At 41.4% G+C, this 18,547-nt stretch overlaps 2 protein-coding genes across 4 annotated transcripts in view; both read right to left on the bottom strand.

Moving 5' to 3' along the window:
• LOC120418811 (serine/threonine-protein phosphatase PP1-beta catalytic subunit) overlaps window positions 1-3,312 on the bottom strand; it is a 97,159-nt gene extending 93,847 nt beyond the window's left edge. Inside the window, exons 1-2 of one of the 3 annotated variants that reach the window (XM_039581325.2) lie at window positions 3,180-3,312; window positions 2,180-2,525 (exon numbers count right to left, since the gene is read on the bottom strand). In XM_039581325.2, coding sequence (XP_039437259.1) covers window positions 2,180-2,231 — 52 coding nt within the window. In that variant the 5' untranslated portion in view covers window positions 2,232-2,525; window positions 3,180-3,312. Of the gene's footprint in view, window positions 1-2,179; window positions 3,065-3,179 lie in introns of those variants that run through there. The other 2 variants (XM_052710874.1, XM_039581341.2) reach the window with 2 other exon arrangements.
• Window positions 3,313-7,491: 4,179 nt separating this feature from the next.
• LOC120418761 (zinc finger matrin-type protein CG9776) lies at window positions 7,492-17,711 on the bottom strand. The gene is made up of 6 exons (XM_039581239.2): window positions 17,458-17,711; window positions 16,735-17,319; window positions 16,482-16,672; window positions 15,498-15,769; window positions 9,827-10,220; window positions 7,492-9,763 (listed from the first exon to the last, which is right to left on the bottom strand). Exons 1-6 carry the CDS (start codon window positions 17,474-17,476, stop codon window positions 7,691-7,693), a joined length of 3,534 nt encoding a protein of 1,177 aa, XP_039437173.1. The 5' UTR covers window positions 17,477-17,711; the 3' UTR covers window positions 7,492-7,690.
• Between the last annotated feature and the right edge of the window lie 836 nt (window positions 17,712-18,547).

Genomic DNA, 18,547 nt, shown 5'->3' with positions numbered 1-18,547 from the left:
AGGACTGCATCCACTTTAAATGAAACCATAAAAAAACGATCAAAATCATGGTTGAATCTACAGCCATAATTCTTCACATGAGTCCCGATTATCCCCAGATGACAGTGATGTTGGAAAAAGTATCCAACGTTTTTGTTTCAATTGTTTCAATTCAATCTATCAATCACACTTTCTAAACTTAACATTACATCACTTTCCAGTAGAGCAGGAATCTACTAGTAACCAAGAAGAACGAAGACGTGCAACGCGCGCAGTTGAACCTTCCAGTTTTAAAACGAGCCATCGTCAGTCTGCGCAAAACAGCCTGATGCCTAAAAGTGCGCCAAATATAGAGCAATATCTGTGGTGCTCTCGCGCTCTCTCATTTATTCATGCTCTCAACGTGCTGTCAACGCGCTGGCTTGTTTACCTTTTGCAAGCAACTCCCTGCTGAGCTGAGTCAGCTGAGTCGGCAGGGGCCTGGGGGTGGCATTTCGCTCTCTCCCAAAAAATGCTGTCAGTTCACGCTCTCAGGTTGAACCAGATTTACCAACACATCGATACCGCCGCTGCGTATGAATAGGAAGCTCTTTACATGTGTTGAAGTTTTTTCTGTATGGAGATTTTTTCCCCGACGTTCAGAGGGTCGGTGTTGAACGCGACGAGCATTTGCGCGTGGCCGGCCCGCAGGGCTGCTCGCATCTTTTGCTTTAGTATTGGTGGGTTGAAAAGAGTAAAGGGTGGCGGGCCAAAGCTTTTTCGGTGCATGTAGCGCTGCTGAACATAGGGCGTTGATTTTGTTAACGTGAGCTTATATTCAAACAAAAAGCTCCACGATATTTAAATAAAAATTATTCGCTTGAAATCGGCTACCTGGTCAATGCACAGGTTGAACAGGTGGACGAGTCGCCTCTGGTATGTTCTACTTTTCGATACAAGTTATGAACTTTTCAGCACTCAAATGGATGCTAAAAAATTCTCACAACGGAATTATACAAAAAATTTCGGAATTTTCCAGATTGAATTTTGTAGGAAATTGACCAAGGAATCTAATTAAAATAATATTTAAACTCTCTAATGCTATATTATTTGGCGCTCTCGTGTTCCCGGAAAAAAATCTCTAAAAATCCAAAGATAACTCCAGGCAATTACCATAAAGGAAAAAACGAAGCTACCTTAAAGATAAACAAAACATTGTATTTCAGTATTCTGAGAATTCAGTTCAAACCTTCAAAAAAGACATTATAATGAATGATTACTTTCTTTTGCGAAACTTTGACCAAACCCAAGCCCATGCCACAGTAGATTGATATATCAACCTACAAACATTATTTTCTCGATTATTTGGTTCACATCATAACCTTCTATGATGAATCCTGACCATTAAGCTTCTCTACTAACAAAATTCTAAGTAGAAGATCTACAAACTGACATGGCGGGCGGCGTTGATGACCAACGATTTTTTTTTCTCCTCAATTTCAAGCTCATCAGTCAATTCACCTATTCATCTATTCACCCCAGATGACGGCACTGTTTTTATTTGTTGTTTTATATTTGAATAACAGTAATACAGATTTCAGTAATCCAGTAATTCAGATTTTATGAGATAAAGAAACAAAAAAAACAAAAACAAGGAAAGATGCAAACCATGACATTTTAGAGCAAAGTTATCAATGCAAAAGTAGTCTAAAGTTTGAATTCACAGCACAAGCAAAAAAATGTCGGAAATTTGAACGGACCATCTTCATTACATCAACCCACTCCCGCAGAAGCCGCCCACCCCGGCAGAGATGCCACCAAAAACAGCTGGAGCCAATATCTGATCTCTTCGATGGGATAAATATTCAACATCTTTGAACCAGATTTGTTGCTCAAATTTCAACCCAAATGACACATCGGAACGATAAATGCTTGTACAATGATATGAGATAGAGGTGACGATGGTCAATGATGATTACGAGTGAGTTTAGTTTGGGGGAAACATTGCGTGACTCTTTTTTTTTTTCGGTGTGACAACATTCGTGTGGGGGGACAACGATTGGCGAAAACAGAAACGTAAATCAGTTTGTTTGAAAAATCAAAAGAAACTGAACTCAAACTTTGTAACGCGGCGTGTGTGTGTTGATCGTTTCGATTAGCAATTGTTTGCTTAAAATGTATTAAAGATGATTTTGTAAAAGTGGAACTCGTTCGGTCCTACCTTCGAGCAGCCGCTGTATCAGGTTGTCCACGTCGAGATCGTAGTCGGACATGGCGGGGCCGGTGCTGCTTCTTTGCTCACTCTCCTTGATGATTTACGGCCAACCTGGCTGCGCTTCTTCGGGGCCCGTCACCGAATAGATTAGTTCCGCTCTGGAAGCACAATCACTTCCGTCGTCGTCGTCCGGCGAGAGAAATCTCGATCTGGGGGCGGTCGGATTTTTCTCGTGAAAATGGCCACGAGACGGGAACGACGGCCACGACGACACACACTAAATAGAGCGATTCTCTGGCACTAAAACACACACTCGCTGCTGCTGCTAACTGGCTTAGGCGCTGCTACTAAACTATGGGGGAGAAAAGGAACTAAAAATGAAGAGACTTTCACACACTGTGCGCGGGTTGAGGCCCCTCCGTGTGTATGTGCAGGTCTGTGGATCTGCCAGAAAAAACAACCGGACCGCGCGCGCGAGAGCCGCAATGTTTATTAATAACTGTGTGTTATATTCCTTCGCGGTTTTATTTTTCCTTCTTTTCTTGGCACTTTTATTTTTTTGCTCTGCACTTGTTCCAACTTTATTTTTTCGAGGGCAAAACTGGCTCTTGACTAGCTTCCAATACAATCCAAGTCGCGTAATGAGAGATTCCCTTATGGACAACCCCGAAACTCCCCGTACTTCCGCGAAACCGGTTCCAACAGCTGTCACCGAAGGAATCCCATTTATTATTTATATTTATACTGACAACCCAAATGATCAATCAAAACTCTTCTAGCCTACTAGATTAACCCTTTAGCGAAAAAGCCAACTTCCAGAACCGGCAGTGAAGGAACTCGGATTTTTTCCTCCTACTCTCACTCTCACACACACACGCCCTTTCGGAACTTCGCAAAAGAAAGGAAGCAGCACCTTTTTCGCCCCAAAAAGCCCGCACACGCAATATCTGACAAAAGCCCCCTCCACTTGACACCTTTTTTCGCACGCACGGAAATTTGCTATCACCTTTTGCGGGGAGGCCGAGGCACACCTTCACACCGAAAAAAAACCTGGCCCACGGGCGCGCACGAAAACACACGGCTGGTCGCGGAAAATGCAAGCTATCGAATGAGAATTTTTGCGAAGCAGCGAGCCGAGCAGGAAAATCTGACCGTTTTGATCGTTTTCACGTCGAGAGTGAGTGCGCGCTCTCGAGAACTGTCAGACGAGGGAACTCACCGTGAGTGACAGAGTGGAAAAGGGGGTCGGGCGAAGATGAGGTAACGTATCGAAAAAAGTTGTAATTTTTTTAATAATGCTTAAAAAGAAAAAAAACTTGGAAAAAAACTCAGCTAAAATCTAATTCAAAATACATGCCCCTGCATTTAGAATCATTTTTAGCATGTTCGAGTTTTCATAAATCATTTGAATTTTAGTGAATTTTCAATGTATAGTACCGCAAAATGATTTTTTCCGCTAGTTTTTAATCGTCAAATCTTTCATTTTTATAAGACTATTTGTTAAATTGTCTCAGGAACACGAATATGATAAAACTATCATCAGAAATTAAGATCTAAGGAGTCCCCCGAGCAAAAGTTTACACCCAAAAAGTTCACTAAAAGTAAAAGTGTTTATTTTATGTGTTAAACTGCTATACCCAAAGCGTTATCAATCTCAGATGGTAGTCCCAGATGTCCCCTACTAGCTCCAGGTCGAATCGAGTTGATATCTGGATGGAACAATTTTTTATTTGAGTTTGAAAATTGTGCTATTTTTTCACTAAAATGTCAATAAATCGCTTTAGATTTAACCAATTGGGTCCTAAAATGAAGCTTACATTGCTGATATTATTGTTTACAGCGATAAAGCTTATTTTTCTGAGTACAATTACCCTTTGTACGACCACAAAGAGTTTAAAATGAATTTTCAAATCAATTTTGAAAAATTAACCTCGCGGTCCTTCTTGACAGAAAAGTTCCTACTTTACAGCTCCAAGGGGACCATAGTTGATCCATCGAAAAATGTTGTCTTGCCAATATTTTTTTGCGGTAAAATGAAAAAAAGTGAGCAGAAATGGTTTTGAATCGTTTAATCGGTTTTCACCCCGCATTTTGTAGGATTTTTCAAGCCCTTTCTGATGCATTTTGAATTTTTGAAATTAAGGTGAGGTTTGCCAAAACCATAAAACTTCGTGTTCCGATTTGCCCCACTTTCCGTTGACCTAGAGTGTTCATATTTTGGCTAGCTGCTAGTTTTATATGTACAAAAAATAAATTTTTTTTCGCAGCCCTTCTTGACAGAAAAGTTTCTACTTGACAGCTTGTGCCAAGGGGACCATACTTGATCCATAAAAAAATGTCTTGTCAATTTTTTTAGCATTGCAATGAAAAAAATTCATCAGAAATGGGTTTTAATCGTTTTTTTACCGTTGTACCGTTTTTTACCACTCAAGAAATGAAAAAAAACGGCACGACTGATGCAAAACAAAAGTTTTTCAAACAACATCAAAACATCATTTTTTTTGGAAATTCAAGTGCAATCTGCTGATATCAATTTGAAATGCATTCCCCAGTGTTTAGAATAATTTTTAGCATGTTTTGGTTTGTTTGAAAATTATTTGAATTTTTGGAAATTTTCTGATAACTAATGATTGTGAAACAACTCACTACAAATCCGTTATAAAAAATATTGTTTGAAATTCGATCCACCTAAAAGATCAAGTAAGTTAAAAATCCTTACAAAAAAACAAAAAGCTTAAAATTTTAAAAAACGAAATTTTAACCGATAGTATAAATATTTTTATTCATAATATTTTGCTCCAGCCACGCCGTGGGATAAAAGGAATGACACCATGTACGACTTGACATTCAAGGGAATGATGGAGTAAGAGAAACCTCAAATCCGCATAACTAATTTAAAGATTGGTTAGGTGATCACCAAAAACGCGATCAAAAATTAAAGTGGCCTAATAAAGCTCTTAACTACTTAATTAATTGTTTGTTAACACGATGCTGAATCATTTATTCATTTTTTGACTAATACAAAATTTTGCAGCCCAATCCCAGTCAATGAATTTAAAAAAAAACAAATTAAGTTTCAAATCGTTTTTTCTTGATTTGTGTGCACCTATATGTCTACAACCAAGATTGTTTAGTTGTTGGTCTGACAGTCTTGGTCAAACAGATTTGGTCTGACAGCTATTATGGATTTTGGTCTGAAGCAGGCGAGGGATAGGACTCAGCACCCTCTTGTTTACATTGCTTTACATTTGTCGGACCAAGAAATAAAATTCTGATCAAAAAATGATATTTTCAAAGAATTTTACGGACCCGCCTGGCAGAAGGGCGGGGGCTCCCATTTTTGGATTACGGTATTTGTGAATAACCCCCGGGCAAATCTATACATGTGCACCCTTACCAAAAATCATGATTTTCTGAGTTCAATATGGTTATATGAAAAAGAGGGATATTGAACTCAGCAAATCACGATTTTTGGTTAGGGTGTAGAACAAATTTGTGAGTGGCATGTGCCCAAATAATATTCTTATTTGCAGCATCAAAAATACAATCAAATTGAATGCCTCAAAGTCTTGTCACTTCTCTGCTGAATTTCTAGATATAATTATAATCTCTCTTTTAGACTACTTTCAACGCGGCTCTACTTTGTTCTAGCTGTTTCATTTTTCAAATAGAACTGAAACAGACCACCCGCAACGCGGAGTTGCAGTTTTATTTTTCGAGCAGTATTTTGAAACCGAAATAAAACTGCTCGACGAGTTTGTTTCAAACGTGAGACGATTTGGAACTGGAATAGAACTCAGTTTCAAAAAAAAATCAGATATATAGAGATATCCACGTTTTCTTACACACACACTATGATGCTGTGTTGATAATCATACGCACACAATTAAAAGCATTTTTTGAAACAACATTTAGATCAGCGCGTTGCAAGCATCGTGTTCTAGTTTCATTTCCGCCAGTTCTACACTCAAATTAAAAAGTATCCTTTTATCAAGTTCACCCGTCGTCACCCTTTAAAAGGGTATCGAAAATGTACTGATTTTGACATACCCTTTTAAAAGGGTGACGTCGGGTGAACTTGAAAAAATGATAGAAAGTATCCTTTTTAAGGATTGAAAATACCCTTTTGAGGGATACTTCTGATTTTGAGTGTAGAAATTTAAAACTGCTCGAAATAGATGAATCCAGTTTGAAATGGCCGCTAGGTGGCCAATGGTGTTAGAAATGACAGCTTCCATGTATTTGAATATGGGAGCTCAGGAAAACTCAATTTTTAAGCAATAAAATGATTATTTATGATAAAAGTATTGATTGATTAGGTGCACAAAGTGTGTCTAGAATATTATTAAAATAAAAACTGTTTGAAAAATTTGCAATCGAGATAAGAACACCATTCGATTCAGCAGGAATTTTGGGCACCAAAAATATATAGTTTTCATATGTTAAGTATTTTATTTAAAAAAAAAAAAATAACAAAAAGTATGAAAATCGAGACATTTAGTATGGGAGCTGTCAAATCTCTCACCATCAAAAAGCAGCTTTGAGCTTTCGCTGGATTTGTCTATTTGAAACAATGGAGCATTTCCATTCGAGCAGTTTTTGCTTTTTTCTACAGTGTATTTCTTATGGAGCGAACTGTCAAAAACTGCTCGACTGCGGGTGCTCCATTATAAAACTTCGCGCTGCAGACAGTCTTAAATGAGTGCCATTTTTAGCCTGTGAGTGGAAAAAATAGTAACGAAGTGATACCCCTCGTTGTACACGATAAAGTGAAAATATTAAACTTCTAAATTTAGATTACTGATTTAGCAGAGATTTCGGTTATCCAAGATGAAGATAATAATTTTAACATAAATTCTGGAGCAACATTTGAAAAGGGCGGTACGACATTGCTCTTACGGCCTTTCGTCCCATTTAAACGCGTGTAATGAAAGGCCGTAAGAGCAATGTCGTACCGCCCCTTTCAAATGTTGCTCTTGAATTTGACGCTAGCTCATACTAAGCGCGGTCATGTCTTTTACGGGTTAAATCCTTATTTAGGCCCTAGGTCCTGTTACGGCCAATCAAGCTCATATTTTTTTGTGATATATGCTGAGTTCGCCCACCGAATCTAATAATCTACAGGGGGCGCCACAATGGTCAATTCAATATCCTGAGACAATTTGACTGTTTGCCGTTACAATAAAACATATCTGAGAAGGTGAAGTTACACACTGTGCTCCAAGGCTACGCCCATACAGTCCCCCACCGAAACAAGCCCCTGCATTCTATTGAGTGATTGCTTCGCATTTCGGATTCAAATTAACAACACACTCTGATTCATTTACTCAATGTCTATTTTAAACCAATTTTAGTTGAATACCAGAGTTTTGATATTACATGTGTTTCCCCTAAAACTAATGTGTTTAAACATACAGGAATCGTCACTTAAATTTCATCCGTGCCTTCAAAAAATCAGCATTCAACGTGAAGTGGAAAAAGAAATCGCAATCGCAAGGAACCTAGAAAAAAACGAATTTAGAAAATCTGCGCCGCCATATCGTCCGCATCGATCCCGAGCATGGCCAGCTCCTCCAGCTCCGCCCGCTTCCTTCGCGTCTCCTCATTCTCCACCTCCACCTTCGGCGCGACGACTTCCTGCTCCGGTTCCGCCGTCCCATTCTTGGACTCGCGCGACCCTTCTTCTTCGCTGACGTGGGTCGGTGGTGTGGGAATGCTTTCGAGCGGGGATTTTTCCTGCTTGAGGCCGGTCATTTCGAGCGGTTGGTTCTGGGACTCGTCGTCCTCTTGGTAGGAGACGGCCGCGCTCGACACGACGGCGGCCGAGCTGTACTGGGCGGCCATTTGTTGGTTGTACATTTCGATGGCTTCCGGGACGATCATCTGGGGCCGGTCGGTGTCGATGGTGGCGGGTTCGACGGGTGGGGGCGGCGGGAGTTCCGGGGGTTTGGTCTCGTTGGCGATGACGTCGGCGGGTTTGGGTTTGTCGCCGTCGAACAGGATGTCCAGCGCCTGTTGGAAGTCTTTGGGGAGGGGGCCTTTGCGGGGGATTGGGGCATCGCTGATGGGTTTGGGGGCGTCGGCCGCTTCGGCTTCGTCGATTCCTGGGGGGAGCATACTTTGGTCGGGTTTGCCGGGGTGGGAGTTGGGGGGTGGTGGCGGGGCTGCTCCCATGAGGGCCACGTACTGGTACGGGTCGGGCATCATGTCGCCGAACTCTTCGGGTTGCGTCTTGGTTCCGTTTTCTTGACCCGGGGGCTCTTCAAGGTCCATGTTTTCCGGCACGGTGATTTCCTCTTTTTTGGCGTCCTGCTGTTGCTTCTTGAACACGGGCATCCGGCCGATGAAGGGAAGTTTCTTCTGGCCCGGGATGGACATCGAGACGGGCTTTTTGTCCTTCTTGTCGTCGTCCTTTTTGTCGCGCGATTTTTTCGTCAGCTTCGGCTTCGGTTCCGGTGGGAAGTTTACGATGGGTTTCTCGATAACCCGCCTCCCGCGGGAGCGGGATCTCGTCCGCGAGCGGGAGCGGGATCGGGATCGGGAGCGTGAAAAGGACCGCCGCGGCCGAAATCTACCCCGGCCAAAATTTGGACTCGGACTGCGTCGTCCGCCGAAGCCGCCTCCACGACGTCGATCGAAACGACCTCCTCCGCCGAACCCTCGGTTCAGGTCCCGATCGCGGCTGCCCCGACCTCCGCGGTCCATGCTGCGGTCCCGACGCCGATCCATGCTACGATCCCGCATTCCACGGTCCAACGGGCTGCGTCCACGACGATCGATCGGACTGCGACGTCCTCGGCCTCCGAAACCTCCCGGAGAGCCACGTCTTCCCAGTGGACTGCGATTTCTTCGCCACGGTGGCGTCGGAGACCTGCTGATGCGGCGTCGGTCGTCCAACTCCCGGCGGAAGTTATCTTCAGGTTCTCGGAACCGACCCGGCGGAGACTTGGGCGGAGGTGGCACCTCCTCCCGCTTCTTCAACTTACCCTTGAGCTGTTCCAGCATTTGCTTCTCCTTCTCCGAGATGATCGGTTCCGGCGTGACCCACTGCGAAATCATCAGCTCGTCCCGTTTCTTCTCCCTGCTTTCGGCGCCCTCCGTCATAAACGGCGGCGGAGGTGCCGTCAGCTCCTTCGGGGCCACCGCCGCCGTCTGCACCACGGTCCACTTACCAGCGGCGGTTTCCTCCGCCTTCGCCTCCTTACTAGCCGCTTCCTGCGCCTTCAGCAGATTCCGCATCGCAACCCGGATCGACGTCGCCGGATCGAACTCATCGCCCTTGGCGCTCTTCTTCTCCGGGTCGGAATCCGAGTCCGAGCTGGAATCCGAACTGCTCGACGAGGCCGCCCGCTTCTTCTTCTTCTTCGAACGCTTCTTCTTTTTCTTGTCCTTTTTGTCCTCCTTCTTGCTCTTCTTCTTCTTACCGTCCTTGATGGGCATCAAACCCGAGCTCAAAAAGTCATTCGGTCCGCTGTCCGGACCACCTCCAAACGGAATCGTACCCGGTGCCAGATCCCGCATCCGTTCGTACGCCTTCTGCCGATCCGACATCCAATCGATCTCAAAGTTCGCGTGCGACTCGATGTATTGCTGGAAAAATCAAAATCAATCAGCTCAACCTTCCAACATCAACCTAAAAGACCCAATTCTCACCCCATAATACTCCCGATGCTTGCTCGACTTCAAATGTGTAGAAGCGCAGTGCAAATCCCCCATCCAGTAGTTGCACAGCTTACAGTACCAGGCCGGAGCTGGGACGAAGAACTGCAGCCCCCGAATTGGCACCCGCTTGGGCGGTAACGCCGGATTATTCACGGGTTCATCCGAGTCAGGAAGCTTGTCCCGCCAGGGGTACTCCTGGGAGGCGGCCGCAGCCTTCGCCGTGTGGTCCGTCGAGTGCAGATGGTTCAGGTAGTCCTTGGCGGTCTTCGGGAAGATGTCACAGGTGGAGCACCAGTGCAGCTCGGGATCGTAGAACACGTGGTTGACCTGCGAGAGTGACGGCGGCGGCGGCGGCTTGGCGTCGCCGGATTTGTCCTGCTTGGATCTGGAAGGGAGGAGGGAGAGACGTGAGTTGGATCTCTTTTTGGTTACATAACTTAAAATATTTTGTTAACGGTTATTGTAAAAACACTTGTAGGGAAAAAAACCCATTCCCATCCTACTAAGCGATAGTGTCTGAATCATGATGGATAATCTGGAGCGTTCCTTGAAATTTACTAAATAACAAGTACACCAACGAGTAGAGCAACTTTTTGTGAACATTTCTGTTTATTTTCACTTTTACTAAAAGTTTGCGTATTCCTTTTATAAGTATTTTATAAAAATAATTCCCAAGTCTATTCTGGTCGGACGAGAATGCACTGGAGCCCACGCAATTTCTATTTTCGGCTGAGGTTTTTTTTTTTTTTTTCTTTCAGCGCTCTTATGTGTCTGCCCAGTGCTGCCATTTGTGACGAAATTTTAAGCGAACACTCACGAAAGTGGCTCACTCTTACACGCGCTGCTTTGTTCTTAATTTGTCTTCGCTTCTCGCCCGGGTTTCGCTCGGCCTTCGACGAGAATAGGTATAAATGTCAAGTGACTCTGGGCGTTTGTTTTTTTCATGGCGCTTGCGAATAAATGACATGTTTCGGGATTAATTTTTAAGTGAGTGGCTAAACTATGTTCAAAAGAACATGCTGCCTGTAGTTGGAAGCAATTTCACACCTTAAGATAGTGATGACGACTTTCGTTAAGCGGTTAAATTGTCATCTTGCGTGTGGATGTGTGTGAGTTTTGATCAAAAGTGCATTCAATTTGATCTTGTTGCCCAGTGAATAGCATAAATTTGTGTGCTTACACCTGGCGGAGCTGTTGCTGGTAAGTTTATAGCCTAGGCAGTTATTTTGGATCTCTAAGTGAGCAACAAATTCTCCATATGCTGAAGATAAGTGTTTGATTAGAATAGGTATATTTCCCCTATTACTAATTGCTTTATATATCAATTCAGTGATGCTATTATCGAAAATGTGCAAAATATTAATAAATTTTAATAAAATAAATAATTTCCGTCTTATCCTGAATAGTGTTCACAAATTCAAAATTTGTAAAAACATTCTTAACGTGAAGACTTCCATCATTGTCATGATTTTTCGTTCAAAGATATAAATTTTGCGTCGCTTTCAATATTTTGACAAAATTCCTTCAACAAGTTGTTAAGAATAGTGCCCTACACATGCTGATTCCTTTTGGTAACGGTTATCCCACTACTTGTGAAGTTACGGAAATCGTCATTAATCAATGATTGCCAACTAGGACGTCAATGACTGGGCCACAAAATTATATAAATTTTGAAGCACTATTGATTTACATCAAAAATTCTTTCAGTGGCTTCAAGAAGGCAACAACCGGCACACGCTGATTCCTTTTGGTGCTGAAATTCGTTAAATTGAATTTAATACAGAATATTTTATAGTGATGATCAATTTTCTTCGAAAATGATCAACGGCTTCACCTTAAATGCATTAATAAATATTATACAATATATTATAAACAGTTTACAATCGATTTTACAAGTTTTTTTTTTTTCAATGAAATTTTGAATTTTAGTCAATTGTCAGATTCAATTCAATTCCTTAAATTAATGATGGATTTAATATTTTTAAATTTTCAAATTCAAAATTTTTAGAACTCTCTAGAATTTAAAAAATATAAAATTCATTATTTCTCAAATACTACATTCTAAAATTCTTGCTTTCTTTTTAAATGCCGCCATTTTAGATTATAGAAAGTCAGATAATTTTGGAGAATTTTGGGAGTCATATTTTAGGTAAGAGACCCAAATTTTAAGGAAAATAAAAATAATCCTGATCGTAGTGAAATTTTGGCGAAACTTTTAAATAATCGAGTACGAACTGTATTAAGAAAAATTAAACCACATATTTTTTTTAAATTTTATTTTTTTTTGATTTTTGAGTATTCAAATTCTTAAATTTTGAAGTTTTTGATTTTTTTTTTTAAATTTGTACCGTAAACCAGGGTGACATTGATAACATTTCAATTTATTTCTGGAATATTTTCCAACTGGTAAGGTTTGTCTAAAGATTATTATTTTCAAAACAATGTCATGTGGTAGGCCACACAAGAACCATGCACTTTTTTCGAAAAGAAAGTTTTTTCAAAGATATTTGAAAAAAAAAAATAGCTGCGTTGAAAATTCTTATTTTGAATTCTGAGGTGACTTTGATAGTAATAGTTTTTCTGGTTCAAATGAGATTTATGGTTTTAAAATTTTCTTTTTACGTCAGATATACCATCACTAATATTGCTGATATAGCTTTGAAGAAAAAAAAATCAGCCTTTTAACAAAATAAATATAATTTTTATATTGCATTTTTTTTACTAAATTCGAAGTACGAATCAAAAGTTTTCTCACGGTGACAACAAACTGAAAAAATGCCTTTTTTTAATTTAATTGGCAATCAATAATTCAATTTGACTAAAATGGGGTCGCAGAAATCGAGTTTGATGTTAAAAATAAGAAAATAAAAAAAAATACGAAAAACATTTTTTTTGTTCGTGATTTGATTACACTCAAACCCCGATGGTTTGACACCAACTGTTGTCAAACGAACGGGGTCACTTTTTAGTTGACACCCTTTTACACGGAATTCACACACACTACCAAACGTTTGTTTTGGTAGTGTGCGTGAGCGCCGTGTAAAAAGTGACAGTTCGTCACTTTTTAGTTTCACTTTGACCAACCAACGGGGTACAAACTAAAAAAATTGTCAAACGAAAAAGTGACCAACCACCGGGGGTTGAGTGTAGTCCCAAACCTTTGAATAATCGAGTCTGGACTGTATTCAAAATTTTATGAAAGTTTCTTCTTGAAGTGCTTTGAACACTTCTTTAACACTGGCAGTATGATTCCATGTCTTTCCGTAAGTATAGAATTTGATCTCTTCCTTTTGCGAAAAAATTTCAAACCTATCAAAGTCACCCCTGTTTACGGTAGGTGCCTGTATTATTAAATTTCGACATTGCTGAAGTCGCAAATTTGTATATTTTCATATAATCGAATTAAAAAAAAATGAATTCTAAAATTCTAAAATCGCTATAACAAATACATTATTAAATAATGAATTTCTTATAGTGATTTTAGAATTTTTGGAATTCAAAATTTTTAAAATTCCATAATTTGAAAATATAGAAAATTGCGAATAATTTTACTACCAATTATTAAACACCAACTGCATCGGGTACTCCATTCTTGATTTTTCAAATTATATTTTTGAATTTTTTTATTTTTGTTTTAACTTTTATACTTTTGATAAAAAAAAATCAAAGCTTACAAACATTCAGCTGTATTTTTAAATTTTCACATTTCTGTGTTTTTTTATTCCCAAATTTCCAAATTTTTAAAACATTAGTTTTTATAGTTGTTAATGTTTGGAGCTAGAGGTGGGCAAAACCGCTCTTTTTTAGGAGCCTTTCATTTTTGTTCGCTCATTCAAAAGAGCCGCTCTTTTGAACGGCTCTTTCGCTCTTTTTCAAAATTTTGATAATATGGTTATTTTTAGGAATGGTGTGATTTTAAATTTATTTCTTTTTGGAATCTTTTAAATCATTTGCTTTTATTTTTGCTAAAATTGAACTTGTACTGACATTTTATTTGGAGAAAATATTCTGCGAACACTTTTCTACATTCTGATTTAATCGATAAAGTCAATAAACGCTGAAGTTTAATCAGGCAAGAGAATATTTTTTTTTGCATAATCTCTCAGCTATTTAGTAGATTTTTGGTAATATTTTACAAGCTATGCAATTTTAAATGCTCAAATTTGTATTCGGATAATGCTTGACGATGTACGATCAGTTATATAAAGAAAAGTTTTTTCATTTTGTTTAAAAAAATCACTTACTTTTGCTATTTCAAAGAAAAGTAGGAAACTGAAAATGAGTTTTAAACTTTTAAGTTGTGTTTGGCAGCAATGCTATTTTGGGATTAATGTTTATAAGCAATTATTTTTTAATTTAGAATTGCATTTTCAATGTCAAAAACAAATTTTATGATGCAATTTGTTCGAAATTCAATAATTATTTATAGCAAGTTTATAAATCATTCCATCTTGGAACAGTTCTTTCAGAAGACCGGAGTTTAAAAAAAAACCACGGTTCATTTTTTGTGAGCTATGGTTCGTTCGCTCTTTTTAATGAACCGGCTCTTTGAGCGGCTCGCTCTTTTTTTGCCCACCTCTATTTGGAGCCTAACATTTCATTAGGGCACATAACTTTTGTAAACAATAGTGTATCCCTTTCACTCAAATGACAGTTTACATTAAGTTTGAAAGGGACACACTCTTGTTTACAAAAGTTATGTGCCCTAATGAAATGGCAAGCACGATTTGAGCAATGTAGAAATAGAATAAATTAGGTTTTTTTAAAGAACAGCAGCTTTGAAAACGCGCTACAATACTTGACCATTTTTTTAGAGAGCGTTCTTTTATAACGTAACGCAAAAATTTGGAATTTTGAACCCCTCCAAAAAAAAATCCATATAAATTAAAAGAACGCTCGCTTATGAACAGTAAATAGGTTTCACTTTGACAGTTCACTTTGCGGAAAAGCTTTCAGCACCCAAGTAAAATTTAGTGGCACAATTATGCGTTTAATTGATTTTTCGAAAAATATAAAAATGCCAAAGAATCAAAATCTTAAAAAATTGCATGAATTATGTGTAGAACTTCAGCCAAACAAGTAGTTCGGATTTTCGAATTCTGTGGACAATTTTCCACTACGAGAAATTAAAATTTGTTCATAAATAATAAATGGTATGTGCTTTTGGAACACAATTCGAAAAAATCTTGCAAATTTTTAGGCTTTTTCAGTAGAACAAATTTTATATAAAATGTAGAAACTGTTGATTCGTCCTTTTTCTTGTTTGTTATGTTATGCTTTATTCCATATTTCTATAAACAAAACTGTGATTGTCCACGCTTTATACAAAAAAGGTTTTTTTTAATGTAGACAATTGTCTACGATGTTTCTAAATAAGTGTCCACGTAGTTTATGGATGGTCCCCTAGGATTTGCCTGAATAACGTTAGCGAACCTCTATATGTAATGGCTTCAAGAATCTTCTTGCGAGAGGGGACAACCGGCCACAGAGTCTTTGGGAGAAGATTTCATAATCTTCTTGGTGCCGTCGACAGCGTGCTTGTTCCAACCAGATAGTGGTCCAAGTTGATATTGAGAACATGATCGATTTGCGTTTTCGTTCGTTGGTCAGGTAATGTGCAGGAAGCTTAATCAAAACAATTTAATTAGAAACAGATACTCACTTTTCCTCCTTCCGCCCCTTTCCGCGCTTCATCGTCTCCAGCACCTCATTCTTCAGTCGCTCGGGCGACGCCGACGAGGCCGAATCCTTTCGCTCCTTGCCGGTCGGCAGCCTCGTCGGGCTGTTCCGGCGGTCGTCGGTCCCGTCCTGCTCCGGCGGGGTTCGCGGCGTCAGCACCGGCGGCGGCGGCGTTGGCGTCTTGTCCTTGCCGATGATGCCCTCCAGCATGTCGATGACGTTCTCGATCGTGCTCAGCTTCGTCTGGATCTGGGACTGTGGGTGGGAAGAATGACGGGCGGGTGGTTAAGCGGGGATTCGTTCGCGCTTGATTGCGGGCGTTTTGATATCTTATTTGGGAAACCTTGACCGCGCACTTCGACTTGCGATGCGAATCTGAGCGGAGCTCTCAATTTATGAACGGGCCTAAAAGAGAGAAGTTTGTTTATGGTGAAGAGGTGGGTTGATCCTTGGGTTGGCTGGGTTGTCCTCGTTGGGTGGGGTTGCTCCGGGTCGTCCTTCCAGCTCCGACTTACAAACTAAGTAGTACAAGCGATCCTACTTGGGCCGAGCGCAAGCTTAAAGGAATCTATCACAAATTTCGACTAGATTTGATCGTTAAGCTTGCATCGCGACCTCACAAAGGTCTGGTACAATACAATTCTGGCTCTACTAACAGCAAGTTCGGCAAGATGCTGCTGCAGCTGGATCTTCTTCTCCGAGTTGAACTTCTGGACTCTCTCTGTCTCATTCTCAGTCTCAGTCTCTGGACTCTGCCAAGAGTGAAATCTTGCGTTTCAGAATGTAAGGCATGGCACAATCAAATGCTGCGGGGAAAAGTGTTGCGTTTGAAAGAGAGAATAACAAAATTTCGATTGTTTTTGGGGGACAAGCTGAAATGGTGAATTATTGTTGGGCTTCACGCGCAAGTCTCCTCTTTTTCTTCTCATCTCAAAACTGTAACGAATCTTAAGCCGGGCTCACTCACCTGCAGCTTGTCGTTTTCCTTAATGAAACTGTTGGTCGTCGGCGAGGGCGGCTCACGACCGGAGCTCAAATCGGCCCGTTGCTGCTTGAGGATCTTAAGCTCACGCTTCAGGGCACCTGCGCGCTGCATGTAGTCGTCGCGTTGCTTCTTCAGCGATGCTCGCTGGTTGCGCACTTCCGTCGCGATTGCGGCTGCAATTTTAAATCTAAATTAGTTTGGACACTTCTAACAACCAAAGATCAGCCAACCCTACCCTCCCTCTTCCGCTTCTCCTCCTCGTTCTCCTGCACCACCGGAATCGCCGGCGGCGGAGCGTTCCACCCCGAAGCATTAGCCGCGGCAGCCGCCGCTCCGTACTCCTCTCCCGGCGGTCCCGGCTGCTGGCTAACCATCATAATCTGCGGCGGTGGACCGGACAGCATTCCCCCGTACCCATCGACCGCCACCGGAGCCGGTCCGGGCGCTGCCCTGTACTCGTACCCGCCGTAAGCCGGCTGACTCATGTCACCCATGTAAGGTCCCGGCGGCGGAGCAGTCGCGTACCCCCCGTAAGCGTCGTACATCGCCGGATACCCGGGCGGGGCCACCACTCCTCCTCCGGCGATCATCGGAGGAGGCGGTGCCTGCATCGACGGTGGCGGCGGAGGACTTGGACTCCTCCGACCCCGTCCCCTCCGTCGCATCTCAACCGGACTCCGACTAACCCTCCTATTCCGCGCCCGATCCCTACTCCGGCTCCTGTCCCGACGACGCCTCCCATAGCTGGGACTCCGCGAAGGACTCCTCCGCTTGTTGTCCCGACTCCGGCTCCGACTGCGCTTCTTCTCCTTCTTTTTACCTAAACGAAAAAGATAAACAAAGCCCGTTAGCACCACCCACACAGAATGCCGGCACCGCCGGCGCACGTAAAAAAAGGTAAACAACGCCCACCAGCACCAACCCCGTCACTCATTCCACAAGCAAGATTGATGCTTACCGTCGCGTTTGTCGTCCATCTTTGATTTTCCGACTGGTCGGAAATCGGCGTAACTATATCCGACGAAAAAGTCGTCAAATTTCACTTTTTCACCGCAAAATTCACCTCAATCAGCAACCGCAAACGTTAAAGATCACTTTACGACTATTTTCAACCGCTAAGTGCGAAATTTTGCGGGGAAAATTTCGCAAAAACTTTCCAGCACCAGCTGGGACGAAGAACAACGTTGTTTTTTGCTGCAGTGCTGAGGTGATTTTGAGCACGCAAAATCCACATAACACAGATCTGTGTAAAAAAATTACACAGATTTCTGAACAGTTCCAGCTGTCAAATCTGGGTAATTTTATTACACAGATCTGTGTAAAAATAAACACAGATTTTCATTCAGCTTTCCTTTCAAATCTGTGTAAAACAGTGACGCTGCTAAGATGGCGTCTTTCATGTTCCGAGAACTTGGTAAGTTTTTCGAACTCTTGATTATTTATTATAATTTCGTTTAAATGGATTTATCTTTCAGATTTTTTACATTCCGGCCATAAACGTGTCGGGGATATGAAAAAGACACGTGATCCTGCTCCTAGAAGACCCATTTCAAGCATCTGATGTCAACGCGGAAGCGACAGTCTCGCCTGCTGCGGAACCAACCTGGCAGCCTGTTCAACCAGGCGGAACGTGTATCCGGACTTGTTCCAGTCTAAAACATGTGGACAAACATTCCGCCTTCCAGCCGGTTCCAGTCGAAGTGTTCCGGAAGCAGCACGAGCAAACTGACACTGCGGTGCGTTCAAATATTTGGGTCGCGAATCGAGTTTAGAATGTATATACAAGAATCTTCAAACTTACGTTAATAAATAAACTTTTTTTAAATTATTAAATGATATAAAATGAAATTTTCTATAAAACAATGATAATATTCTACCCAGATTCTGTGCATCAATGAACACAGATCTGTGTAAAATTTAACACAGATCTGGGTAAAATTTTACACAGTTTGCTTAACCAAAATTACACAGATTTGACAGACAACGGCTGAACACACATCTGGGTACAAGGCTTTTACACAGATTCTGTGTATTCCCGGTTTTGGGCA

Source organism: Culex pipiens, chromosome 3 (assembly GCF_016801865.2).
Source record: "Culex pipiens pallens isolate TS chromosome 3, TS_CPP_V2, whole genome shotgun sequence".
NCBI classification, from domain to species: domain Eukaryota; kingdom Metazoa; phylum Arthropoda; class Insecta; order Diptera; family Culicidae; genus Culex; species Culex pipiens.
Note: the sequence above shows the minus strand (reverse complement) of the source record. Positions and strands in the feature narration are given on the sequence as shown.

What these genes read in the sequence shown, in the direction of transcription:
- LOC120418761 (XM_039581239.2), bottom strand. An exon ending in GGAGAAGCGGAAGAGGGAGG is followed by an intron (nt 16,673 to 16,734) that starts GTAGGGTTGGCT and finishes TTAAAATTGCAG; the next exon opens with CCGCAATCGCGACGGAAGTG. An exon ending in AAGGGGCGGAAGGAGGAAAA is followed by an intron (nt 10,221 to 15,497) that starts GTGAGTATCTGT and finishes CCTCCCTTCCAG; the next exon opens with ATCCAAGCAGGACAAATCCG.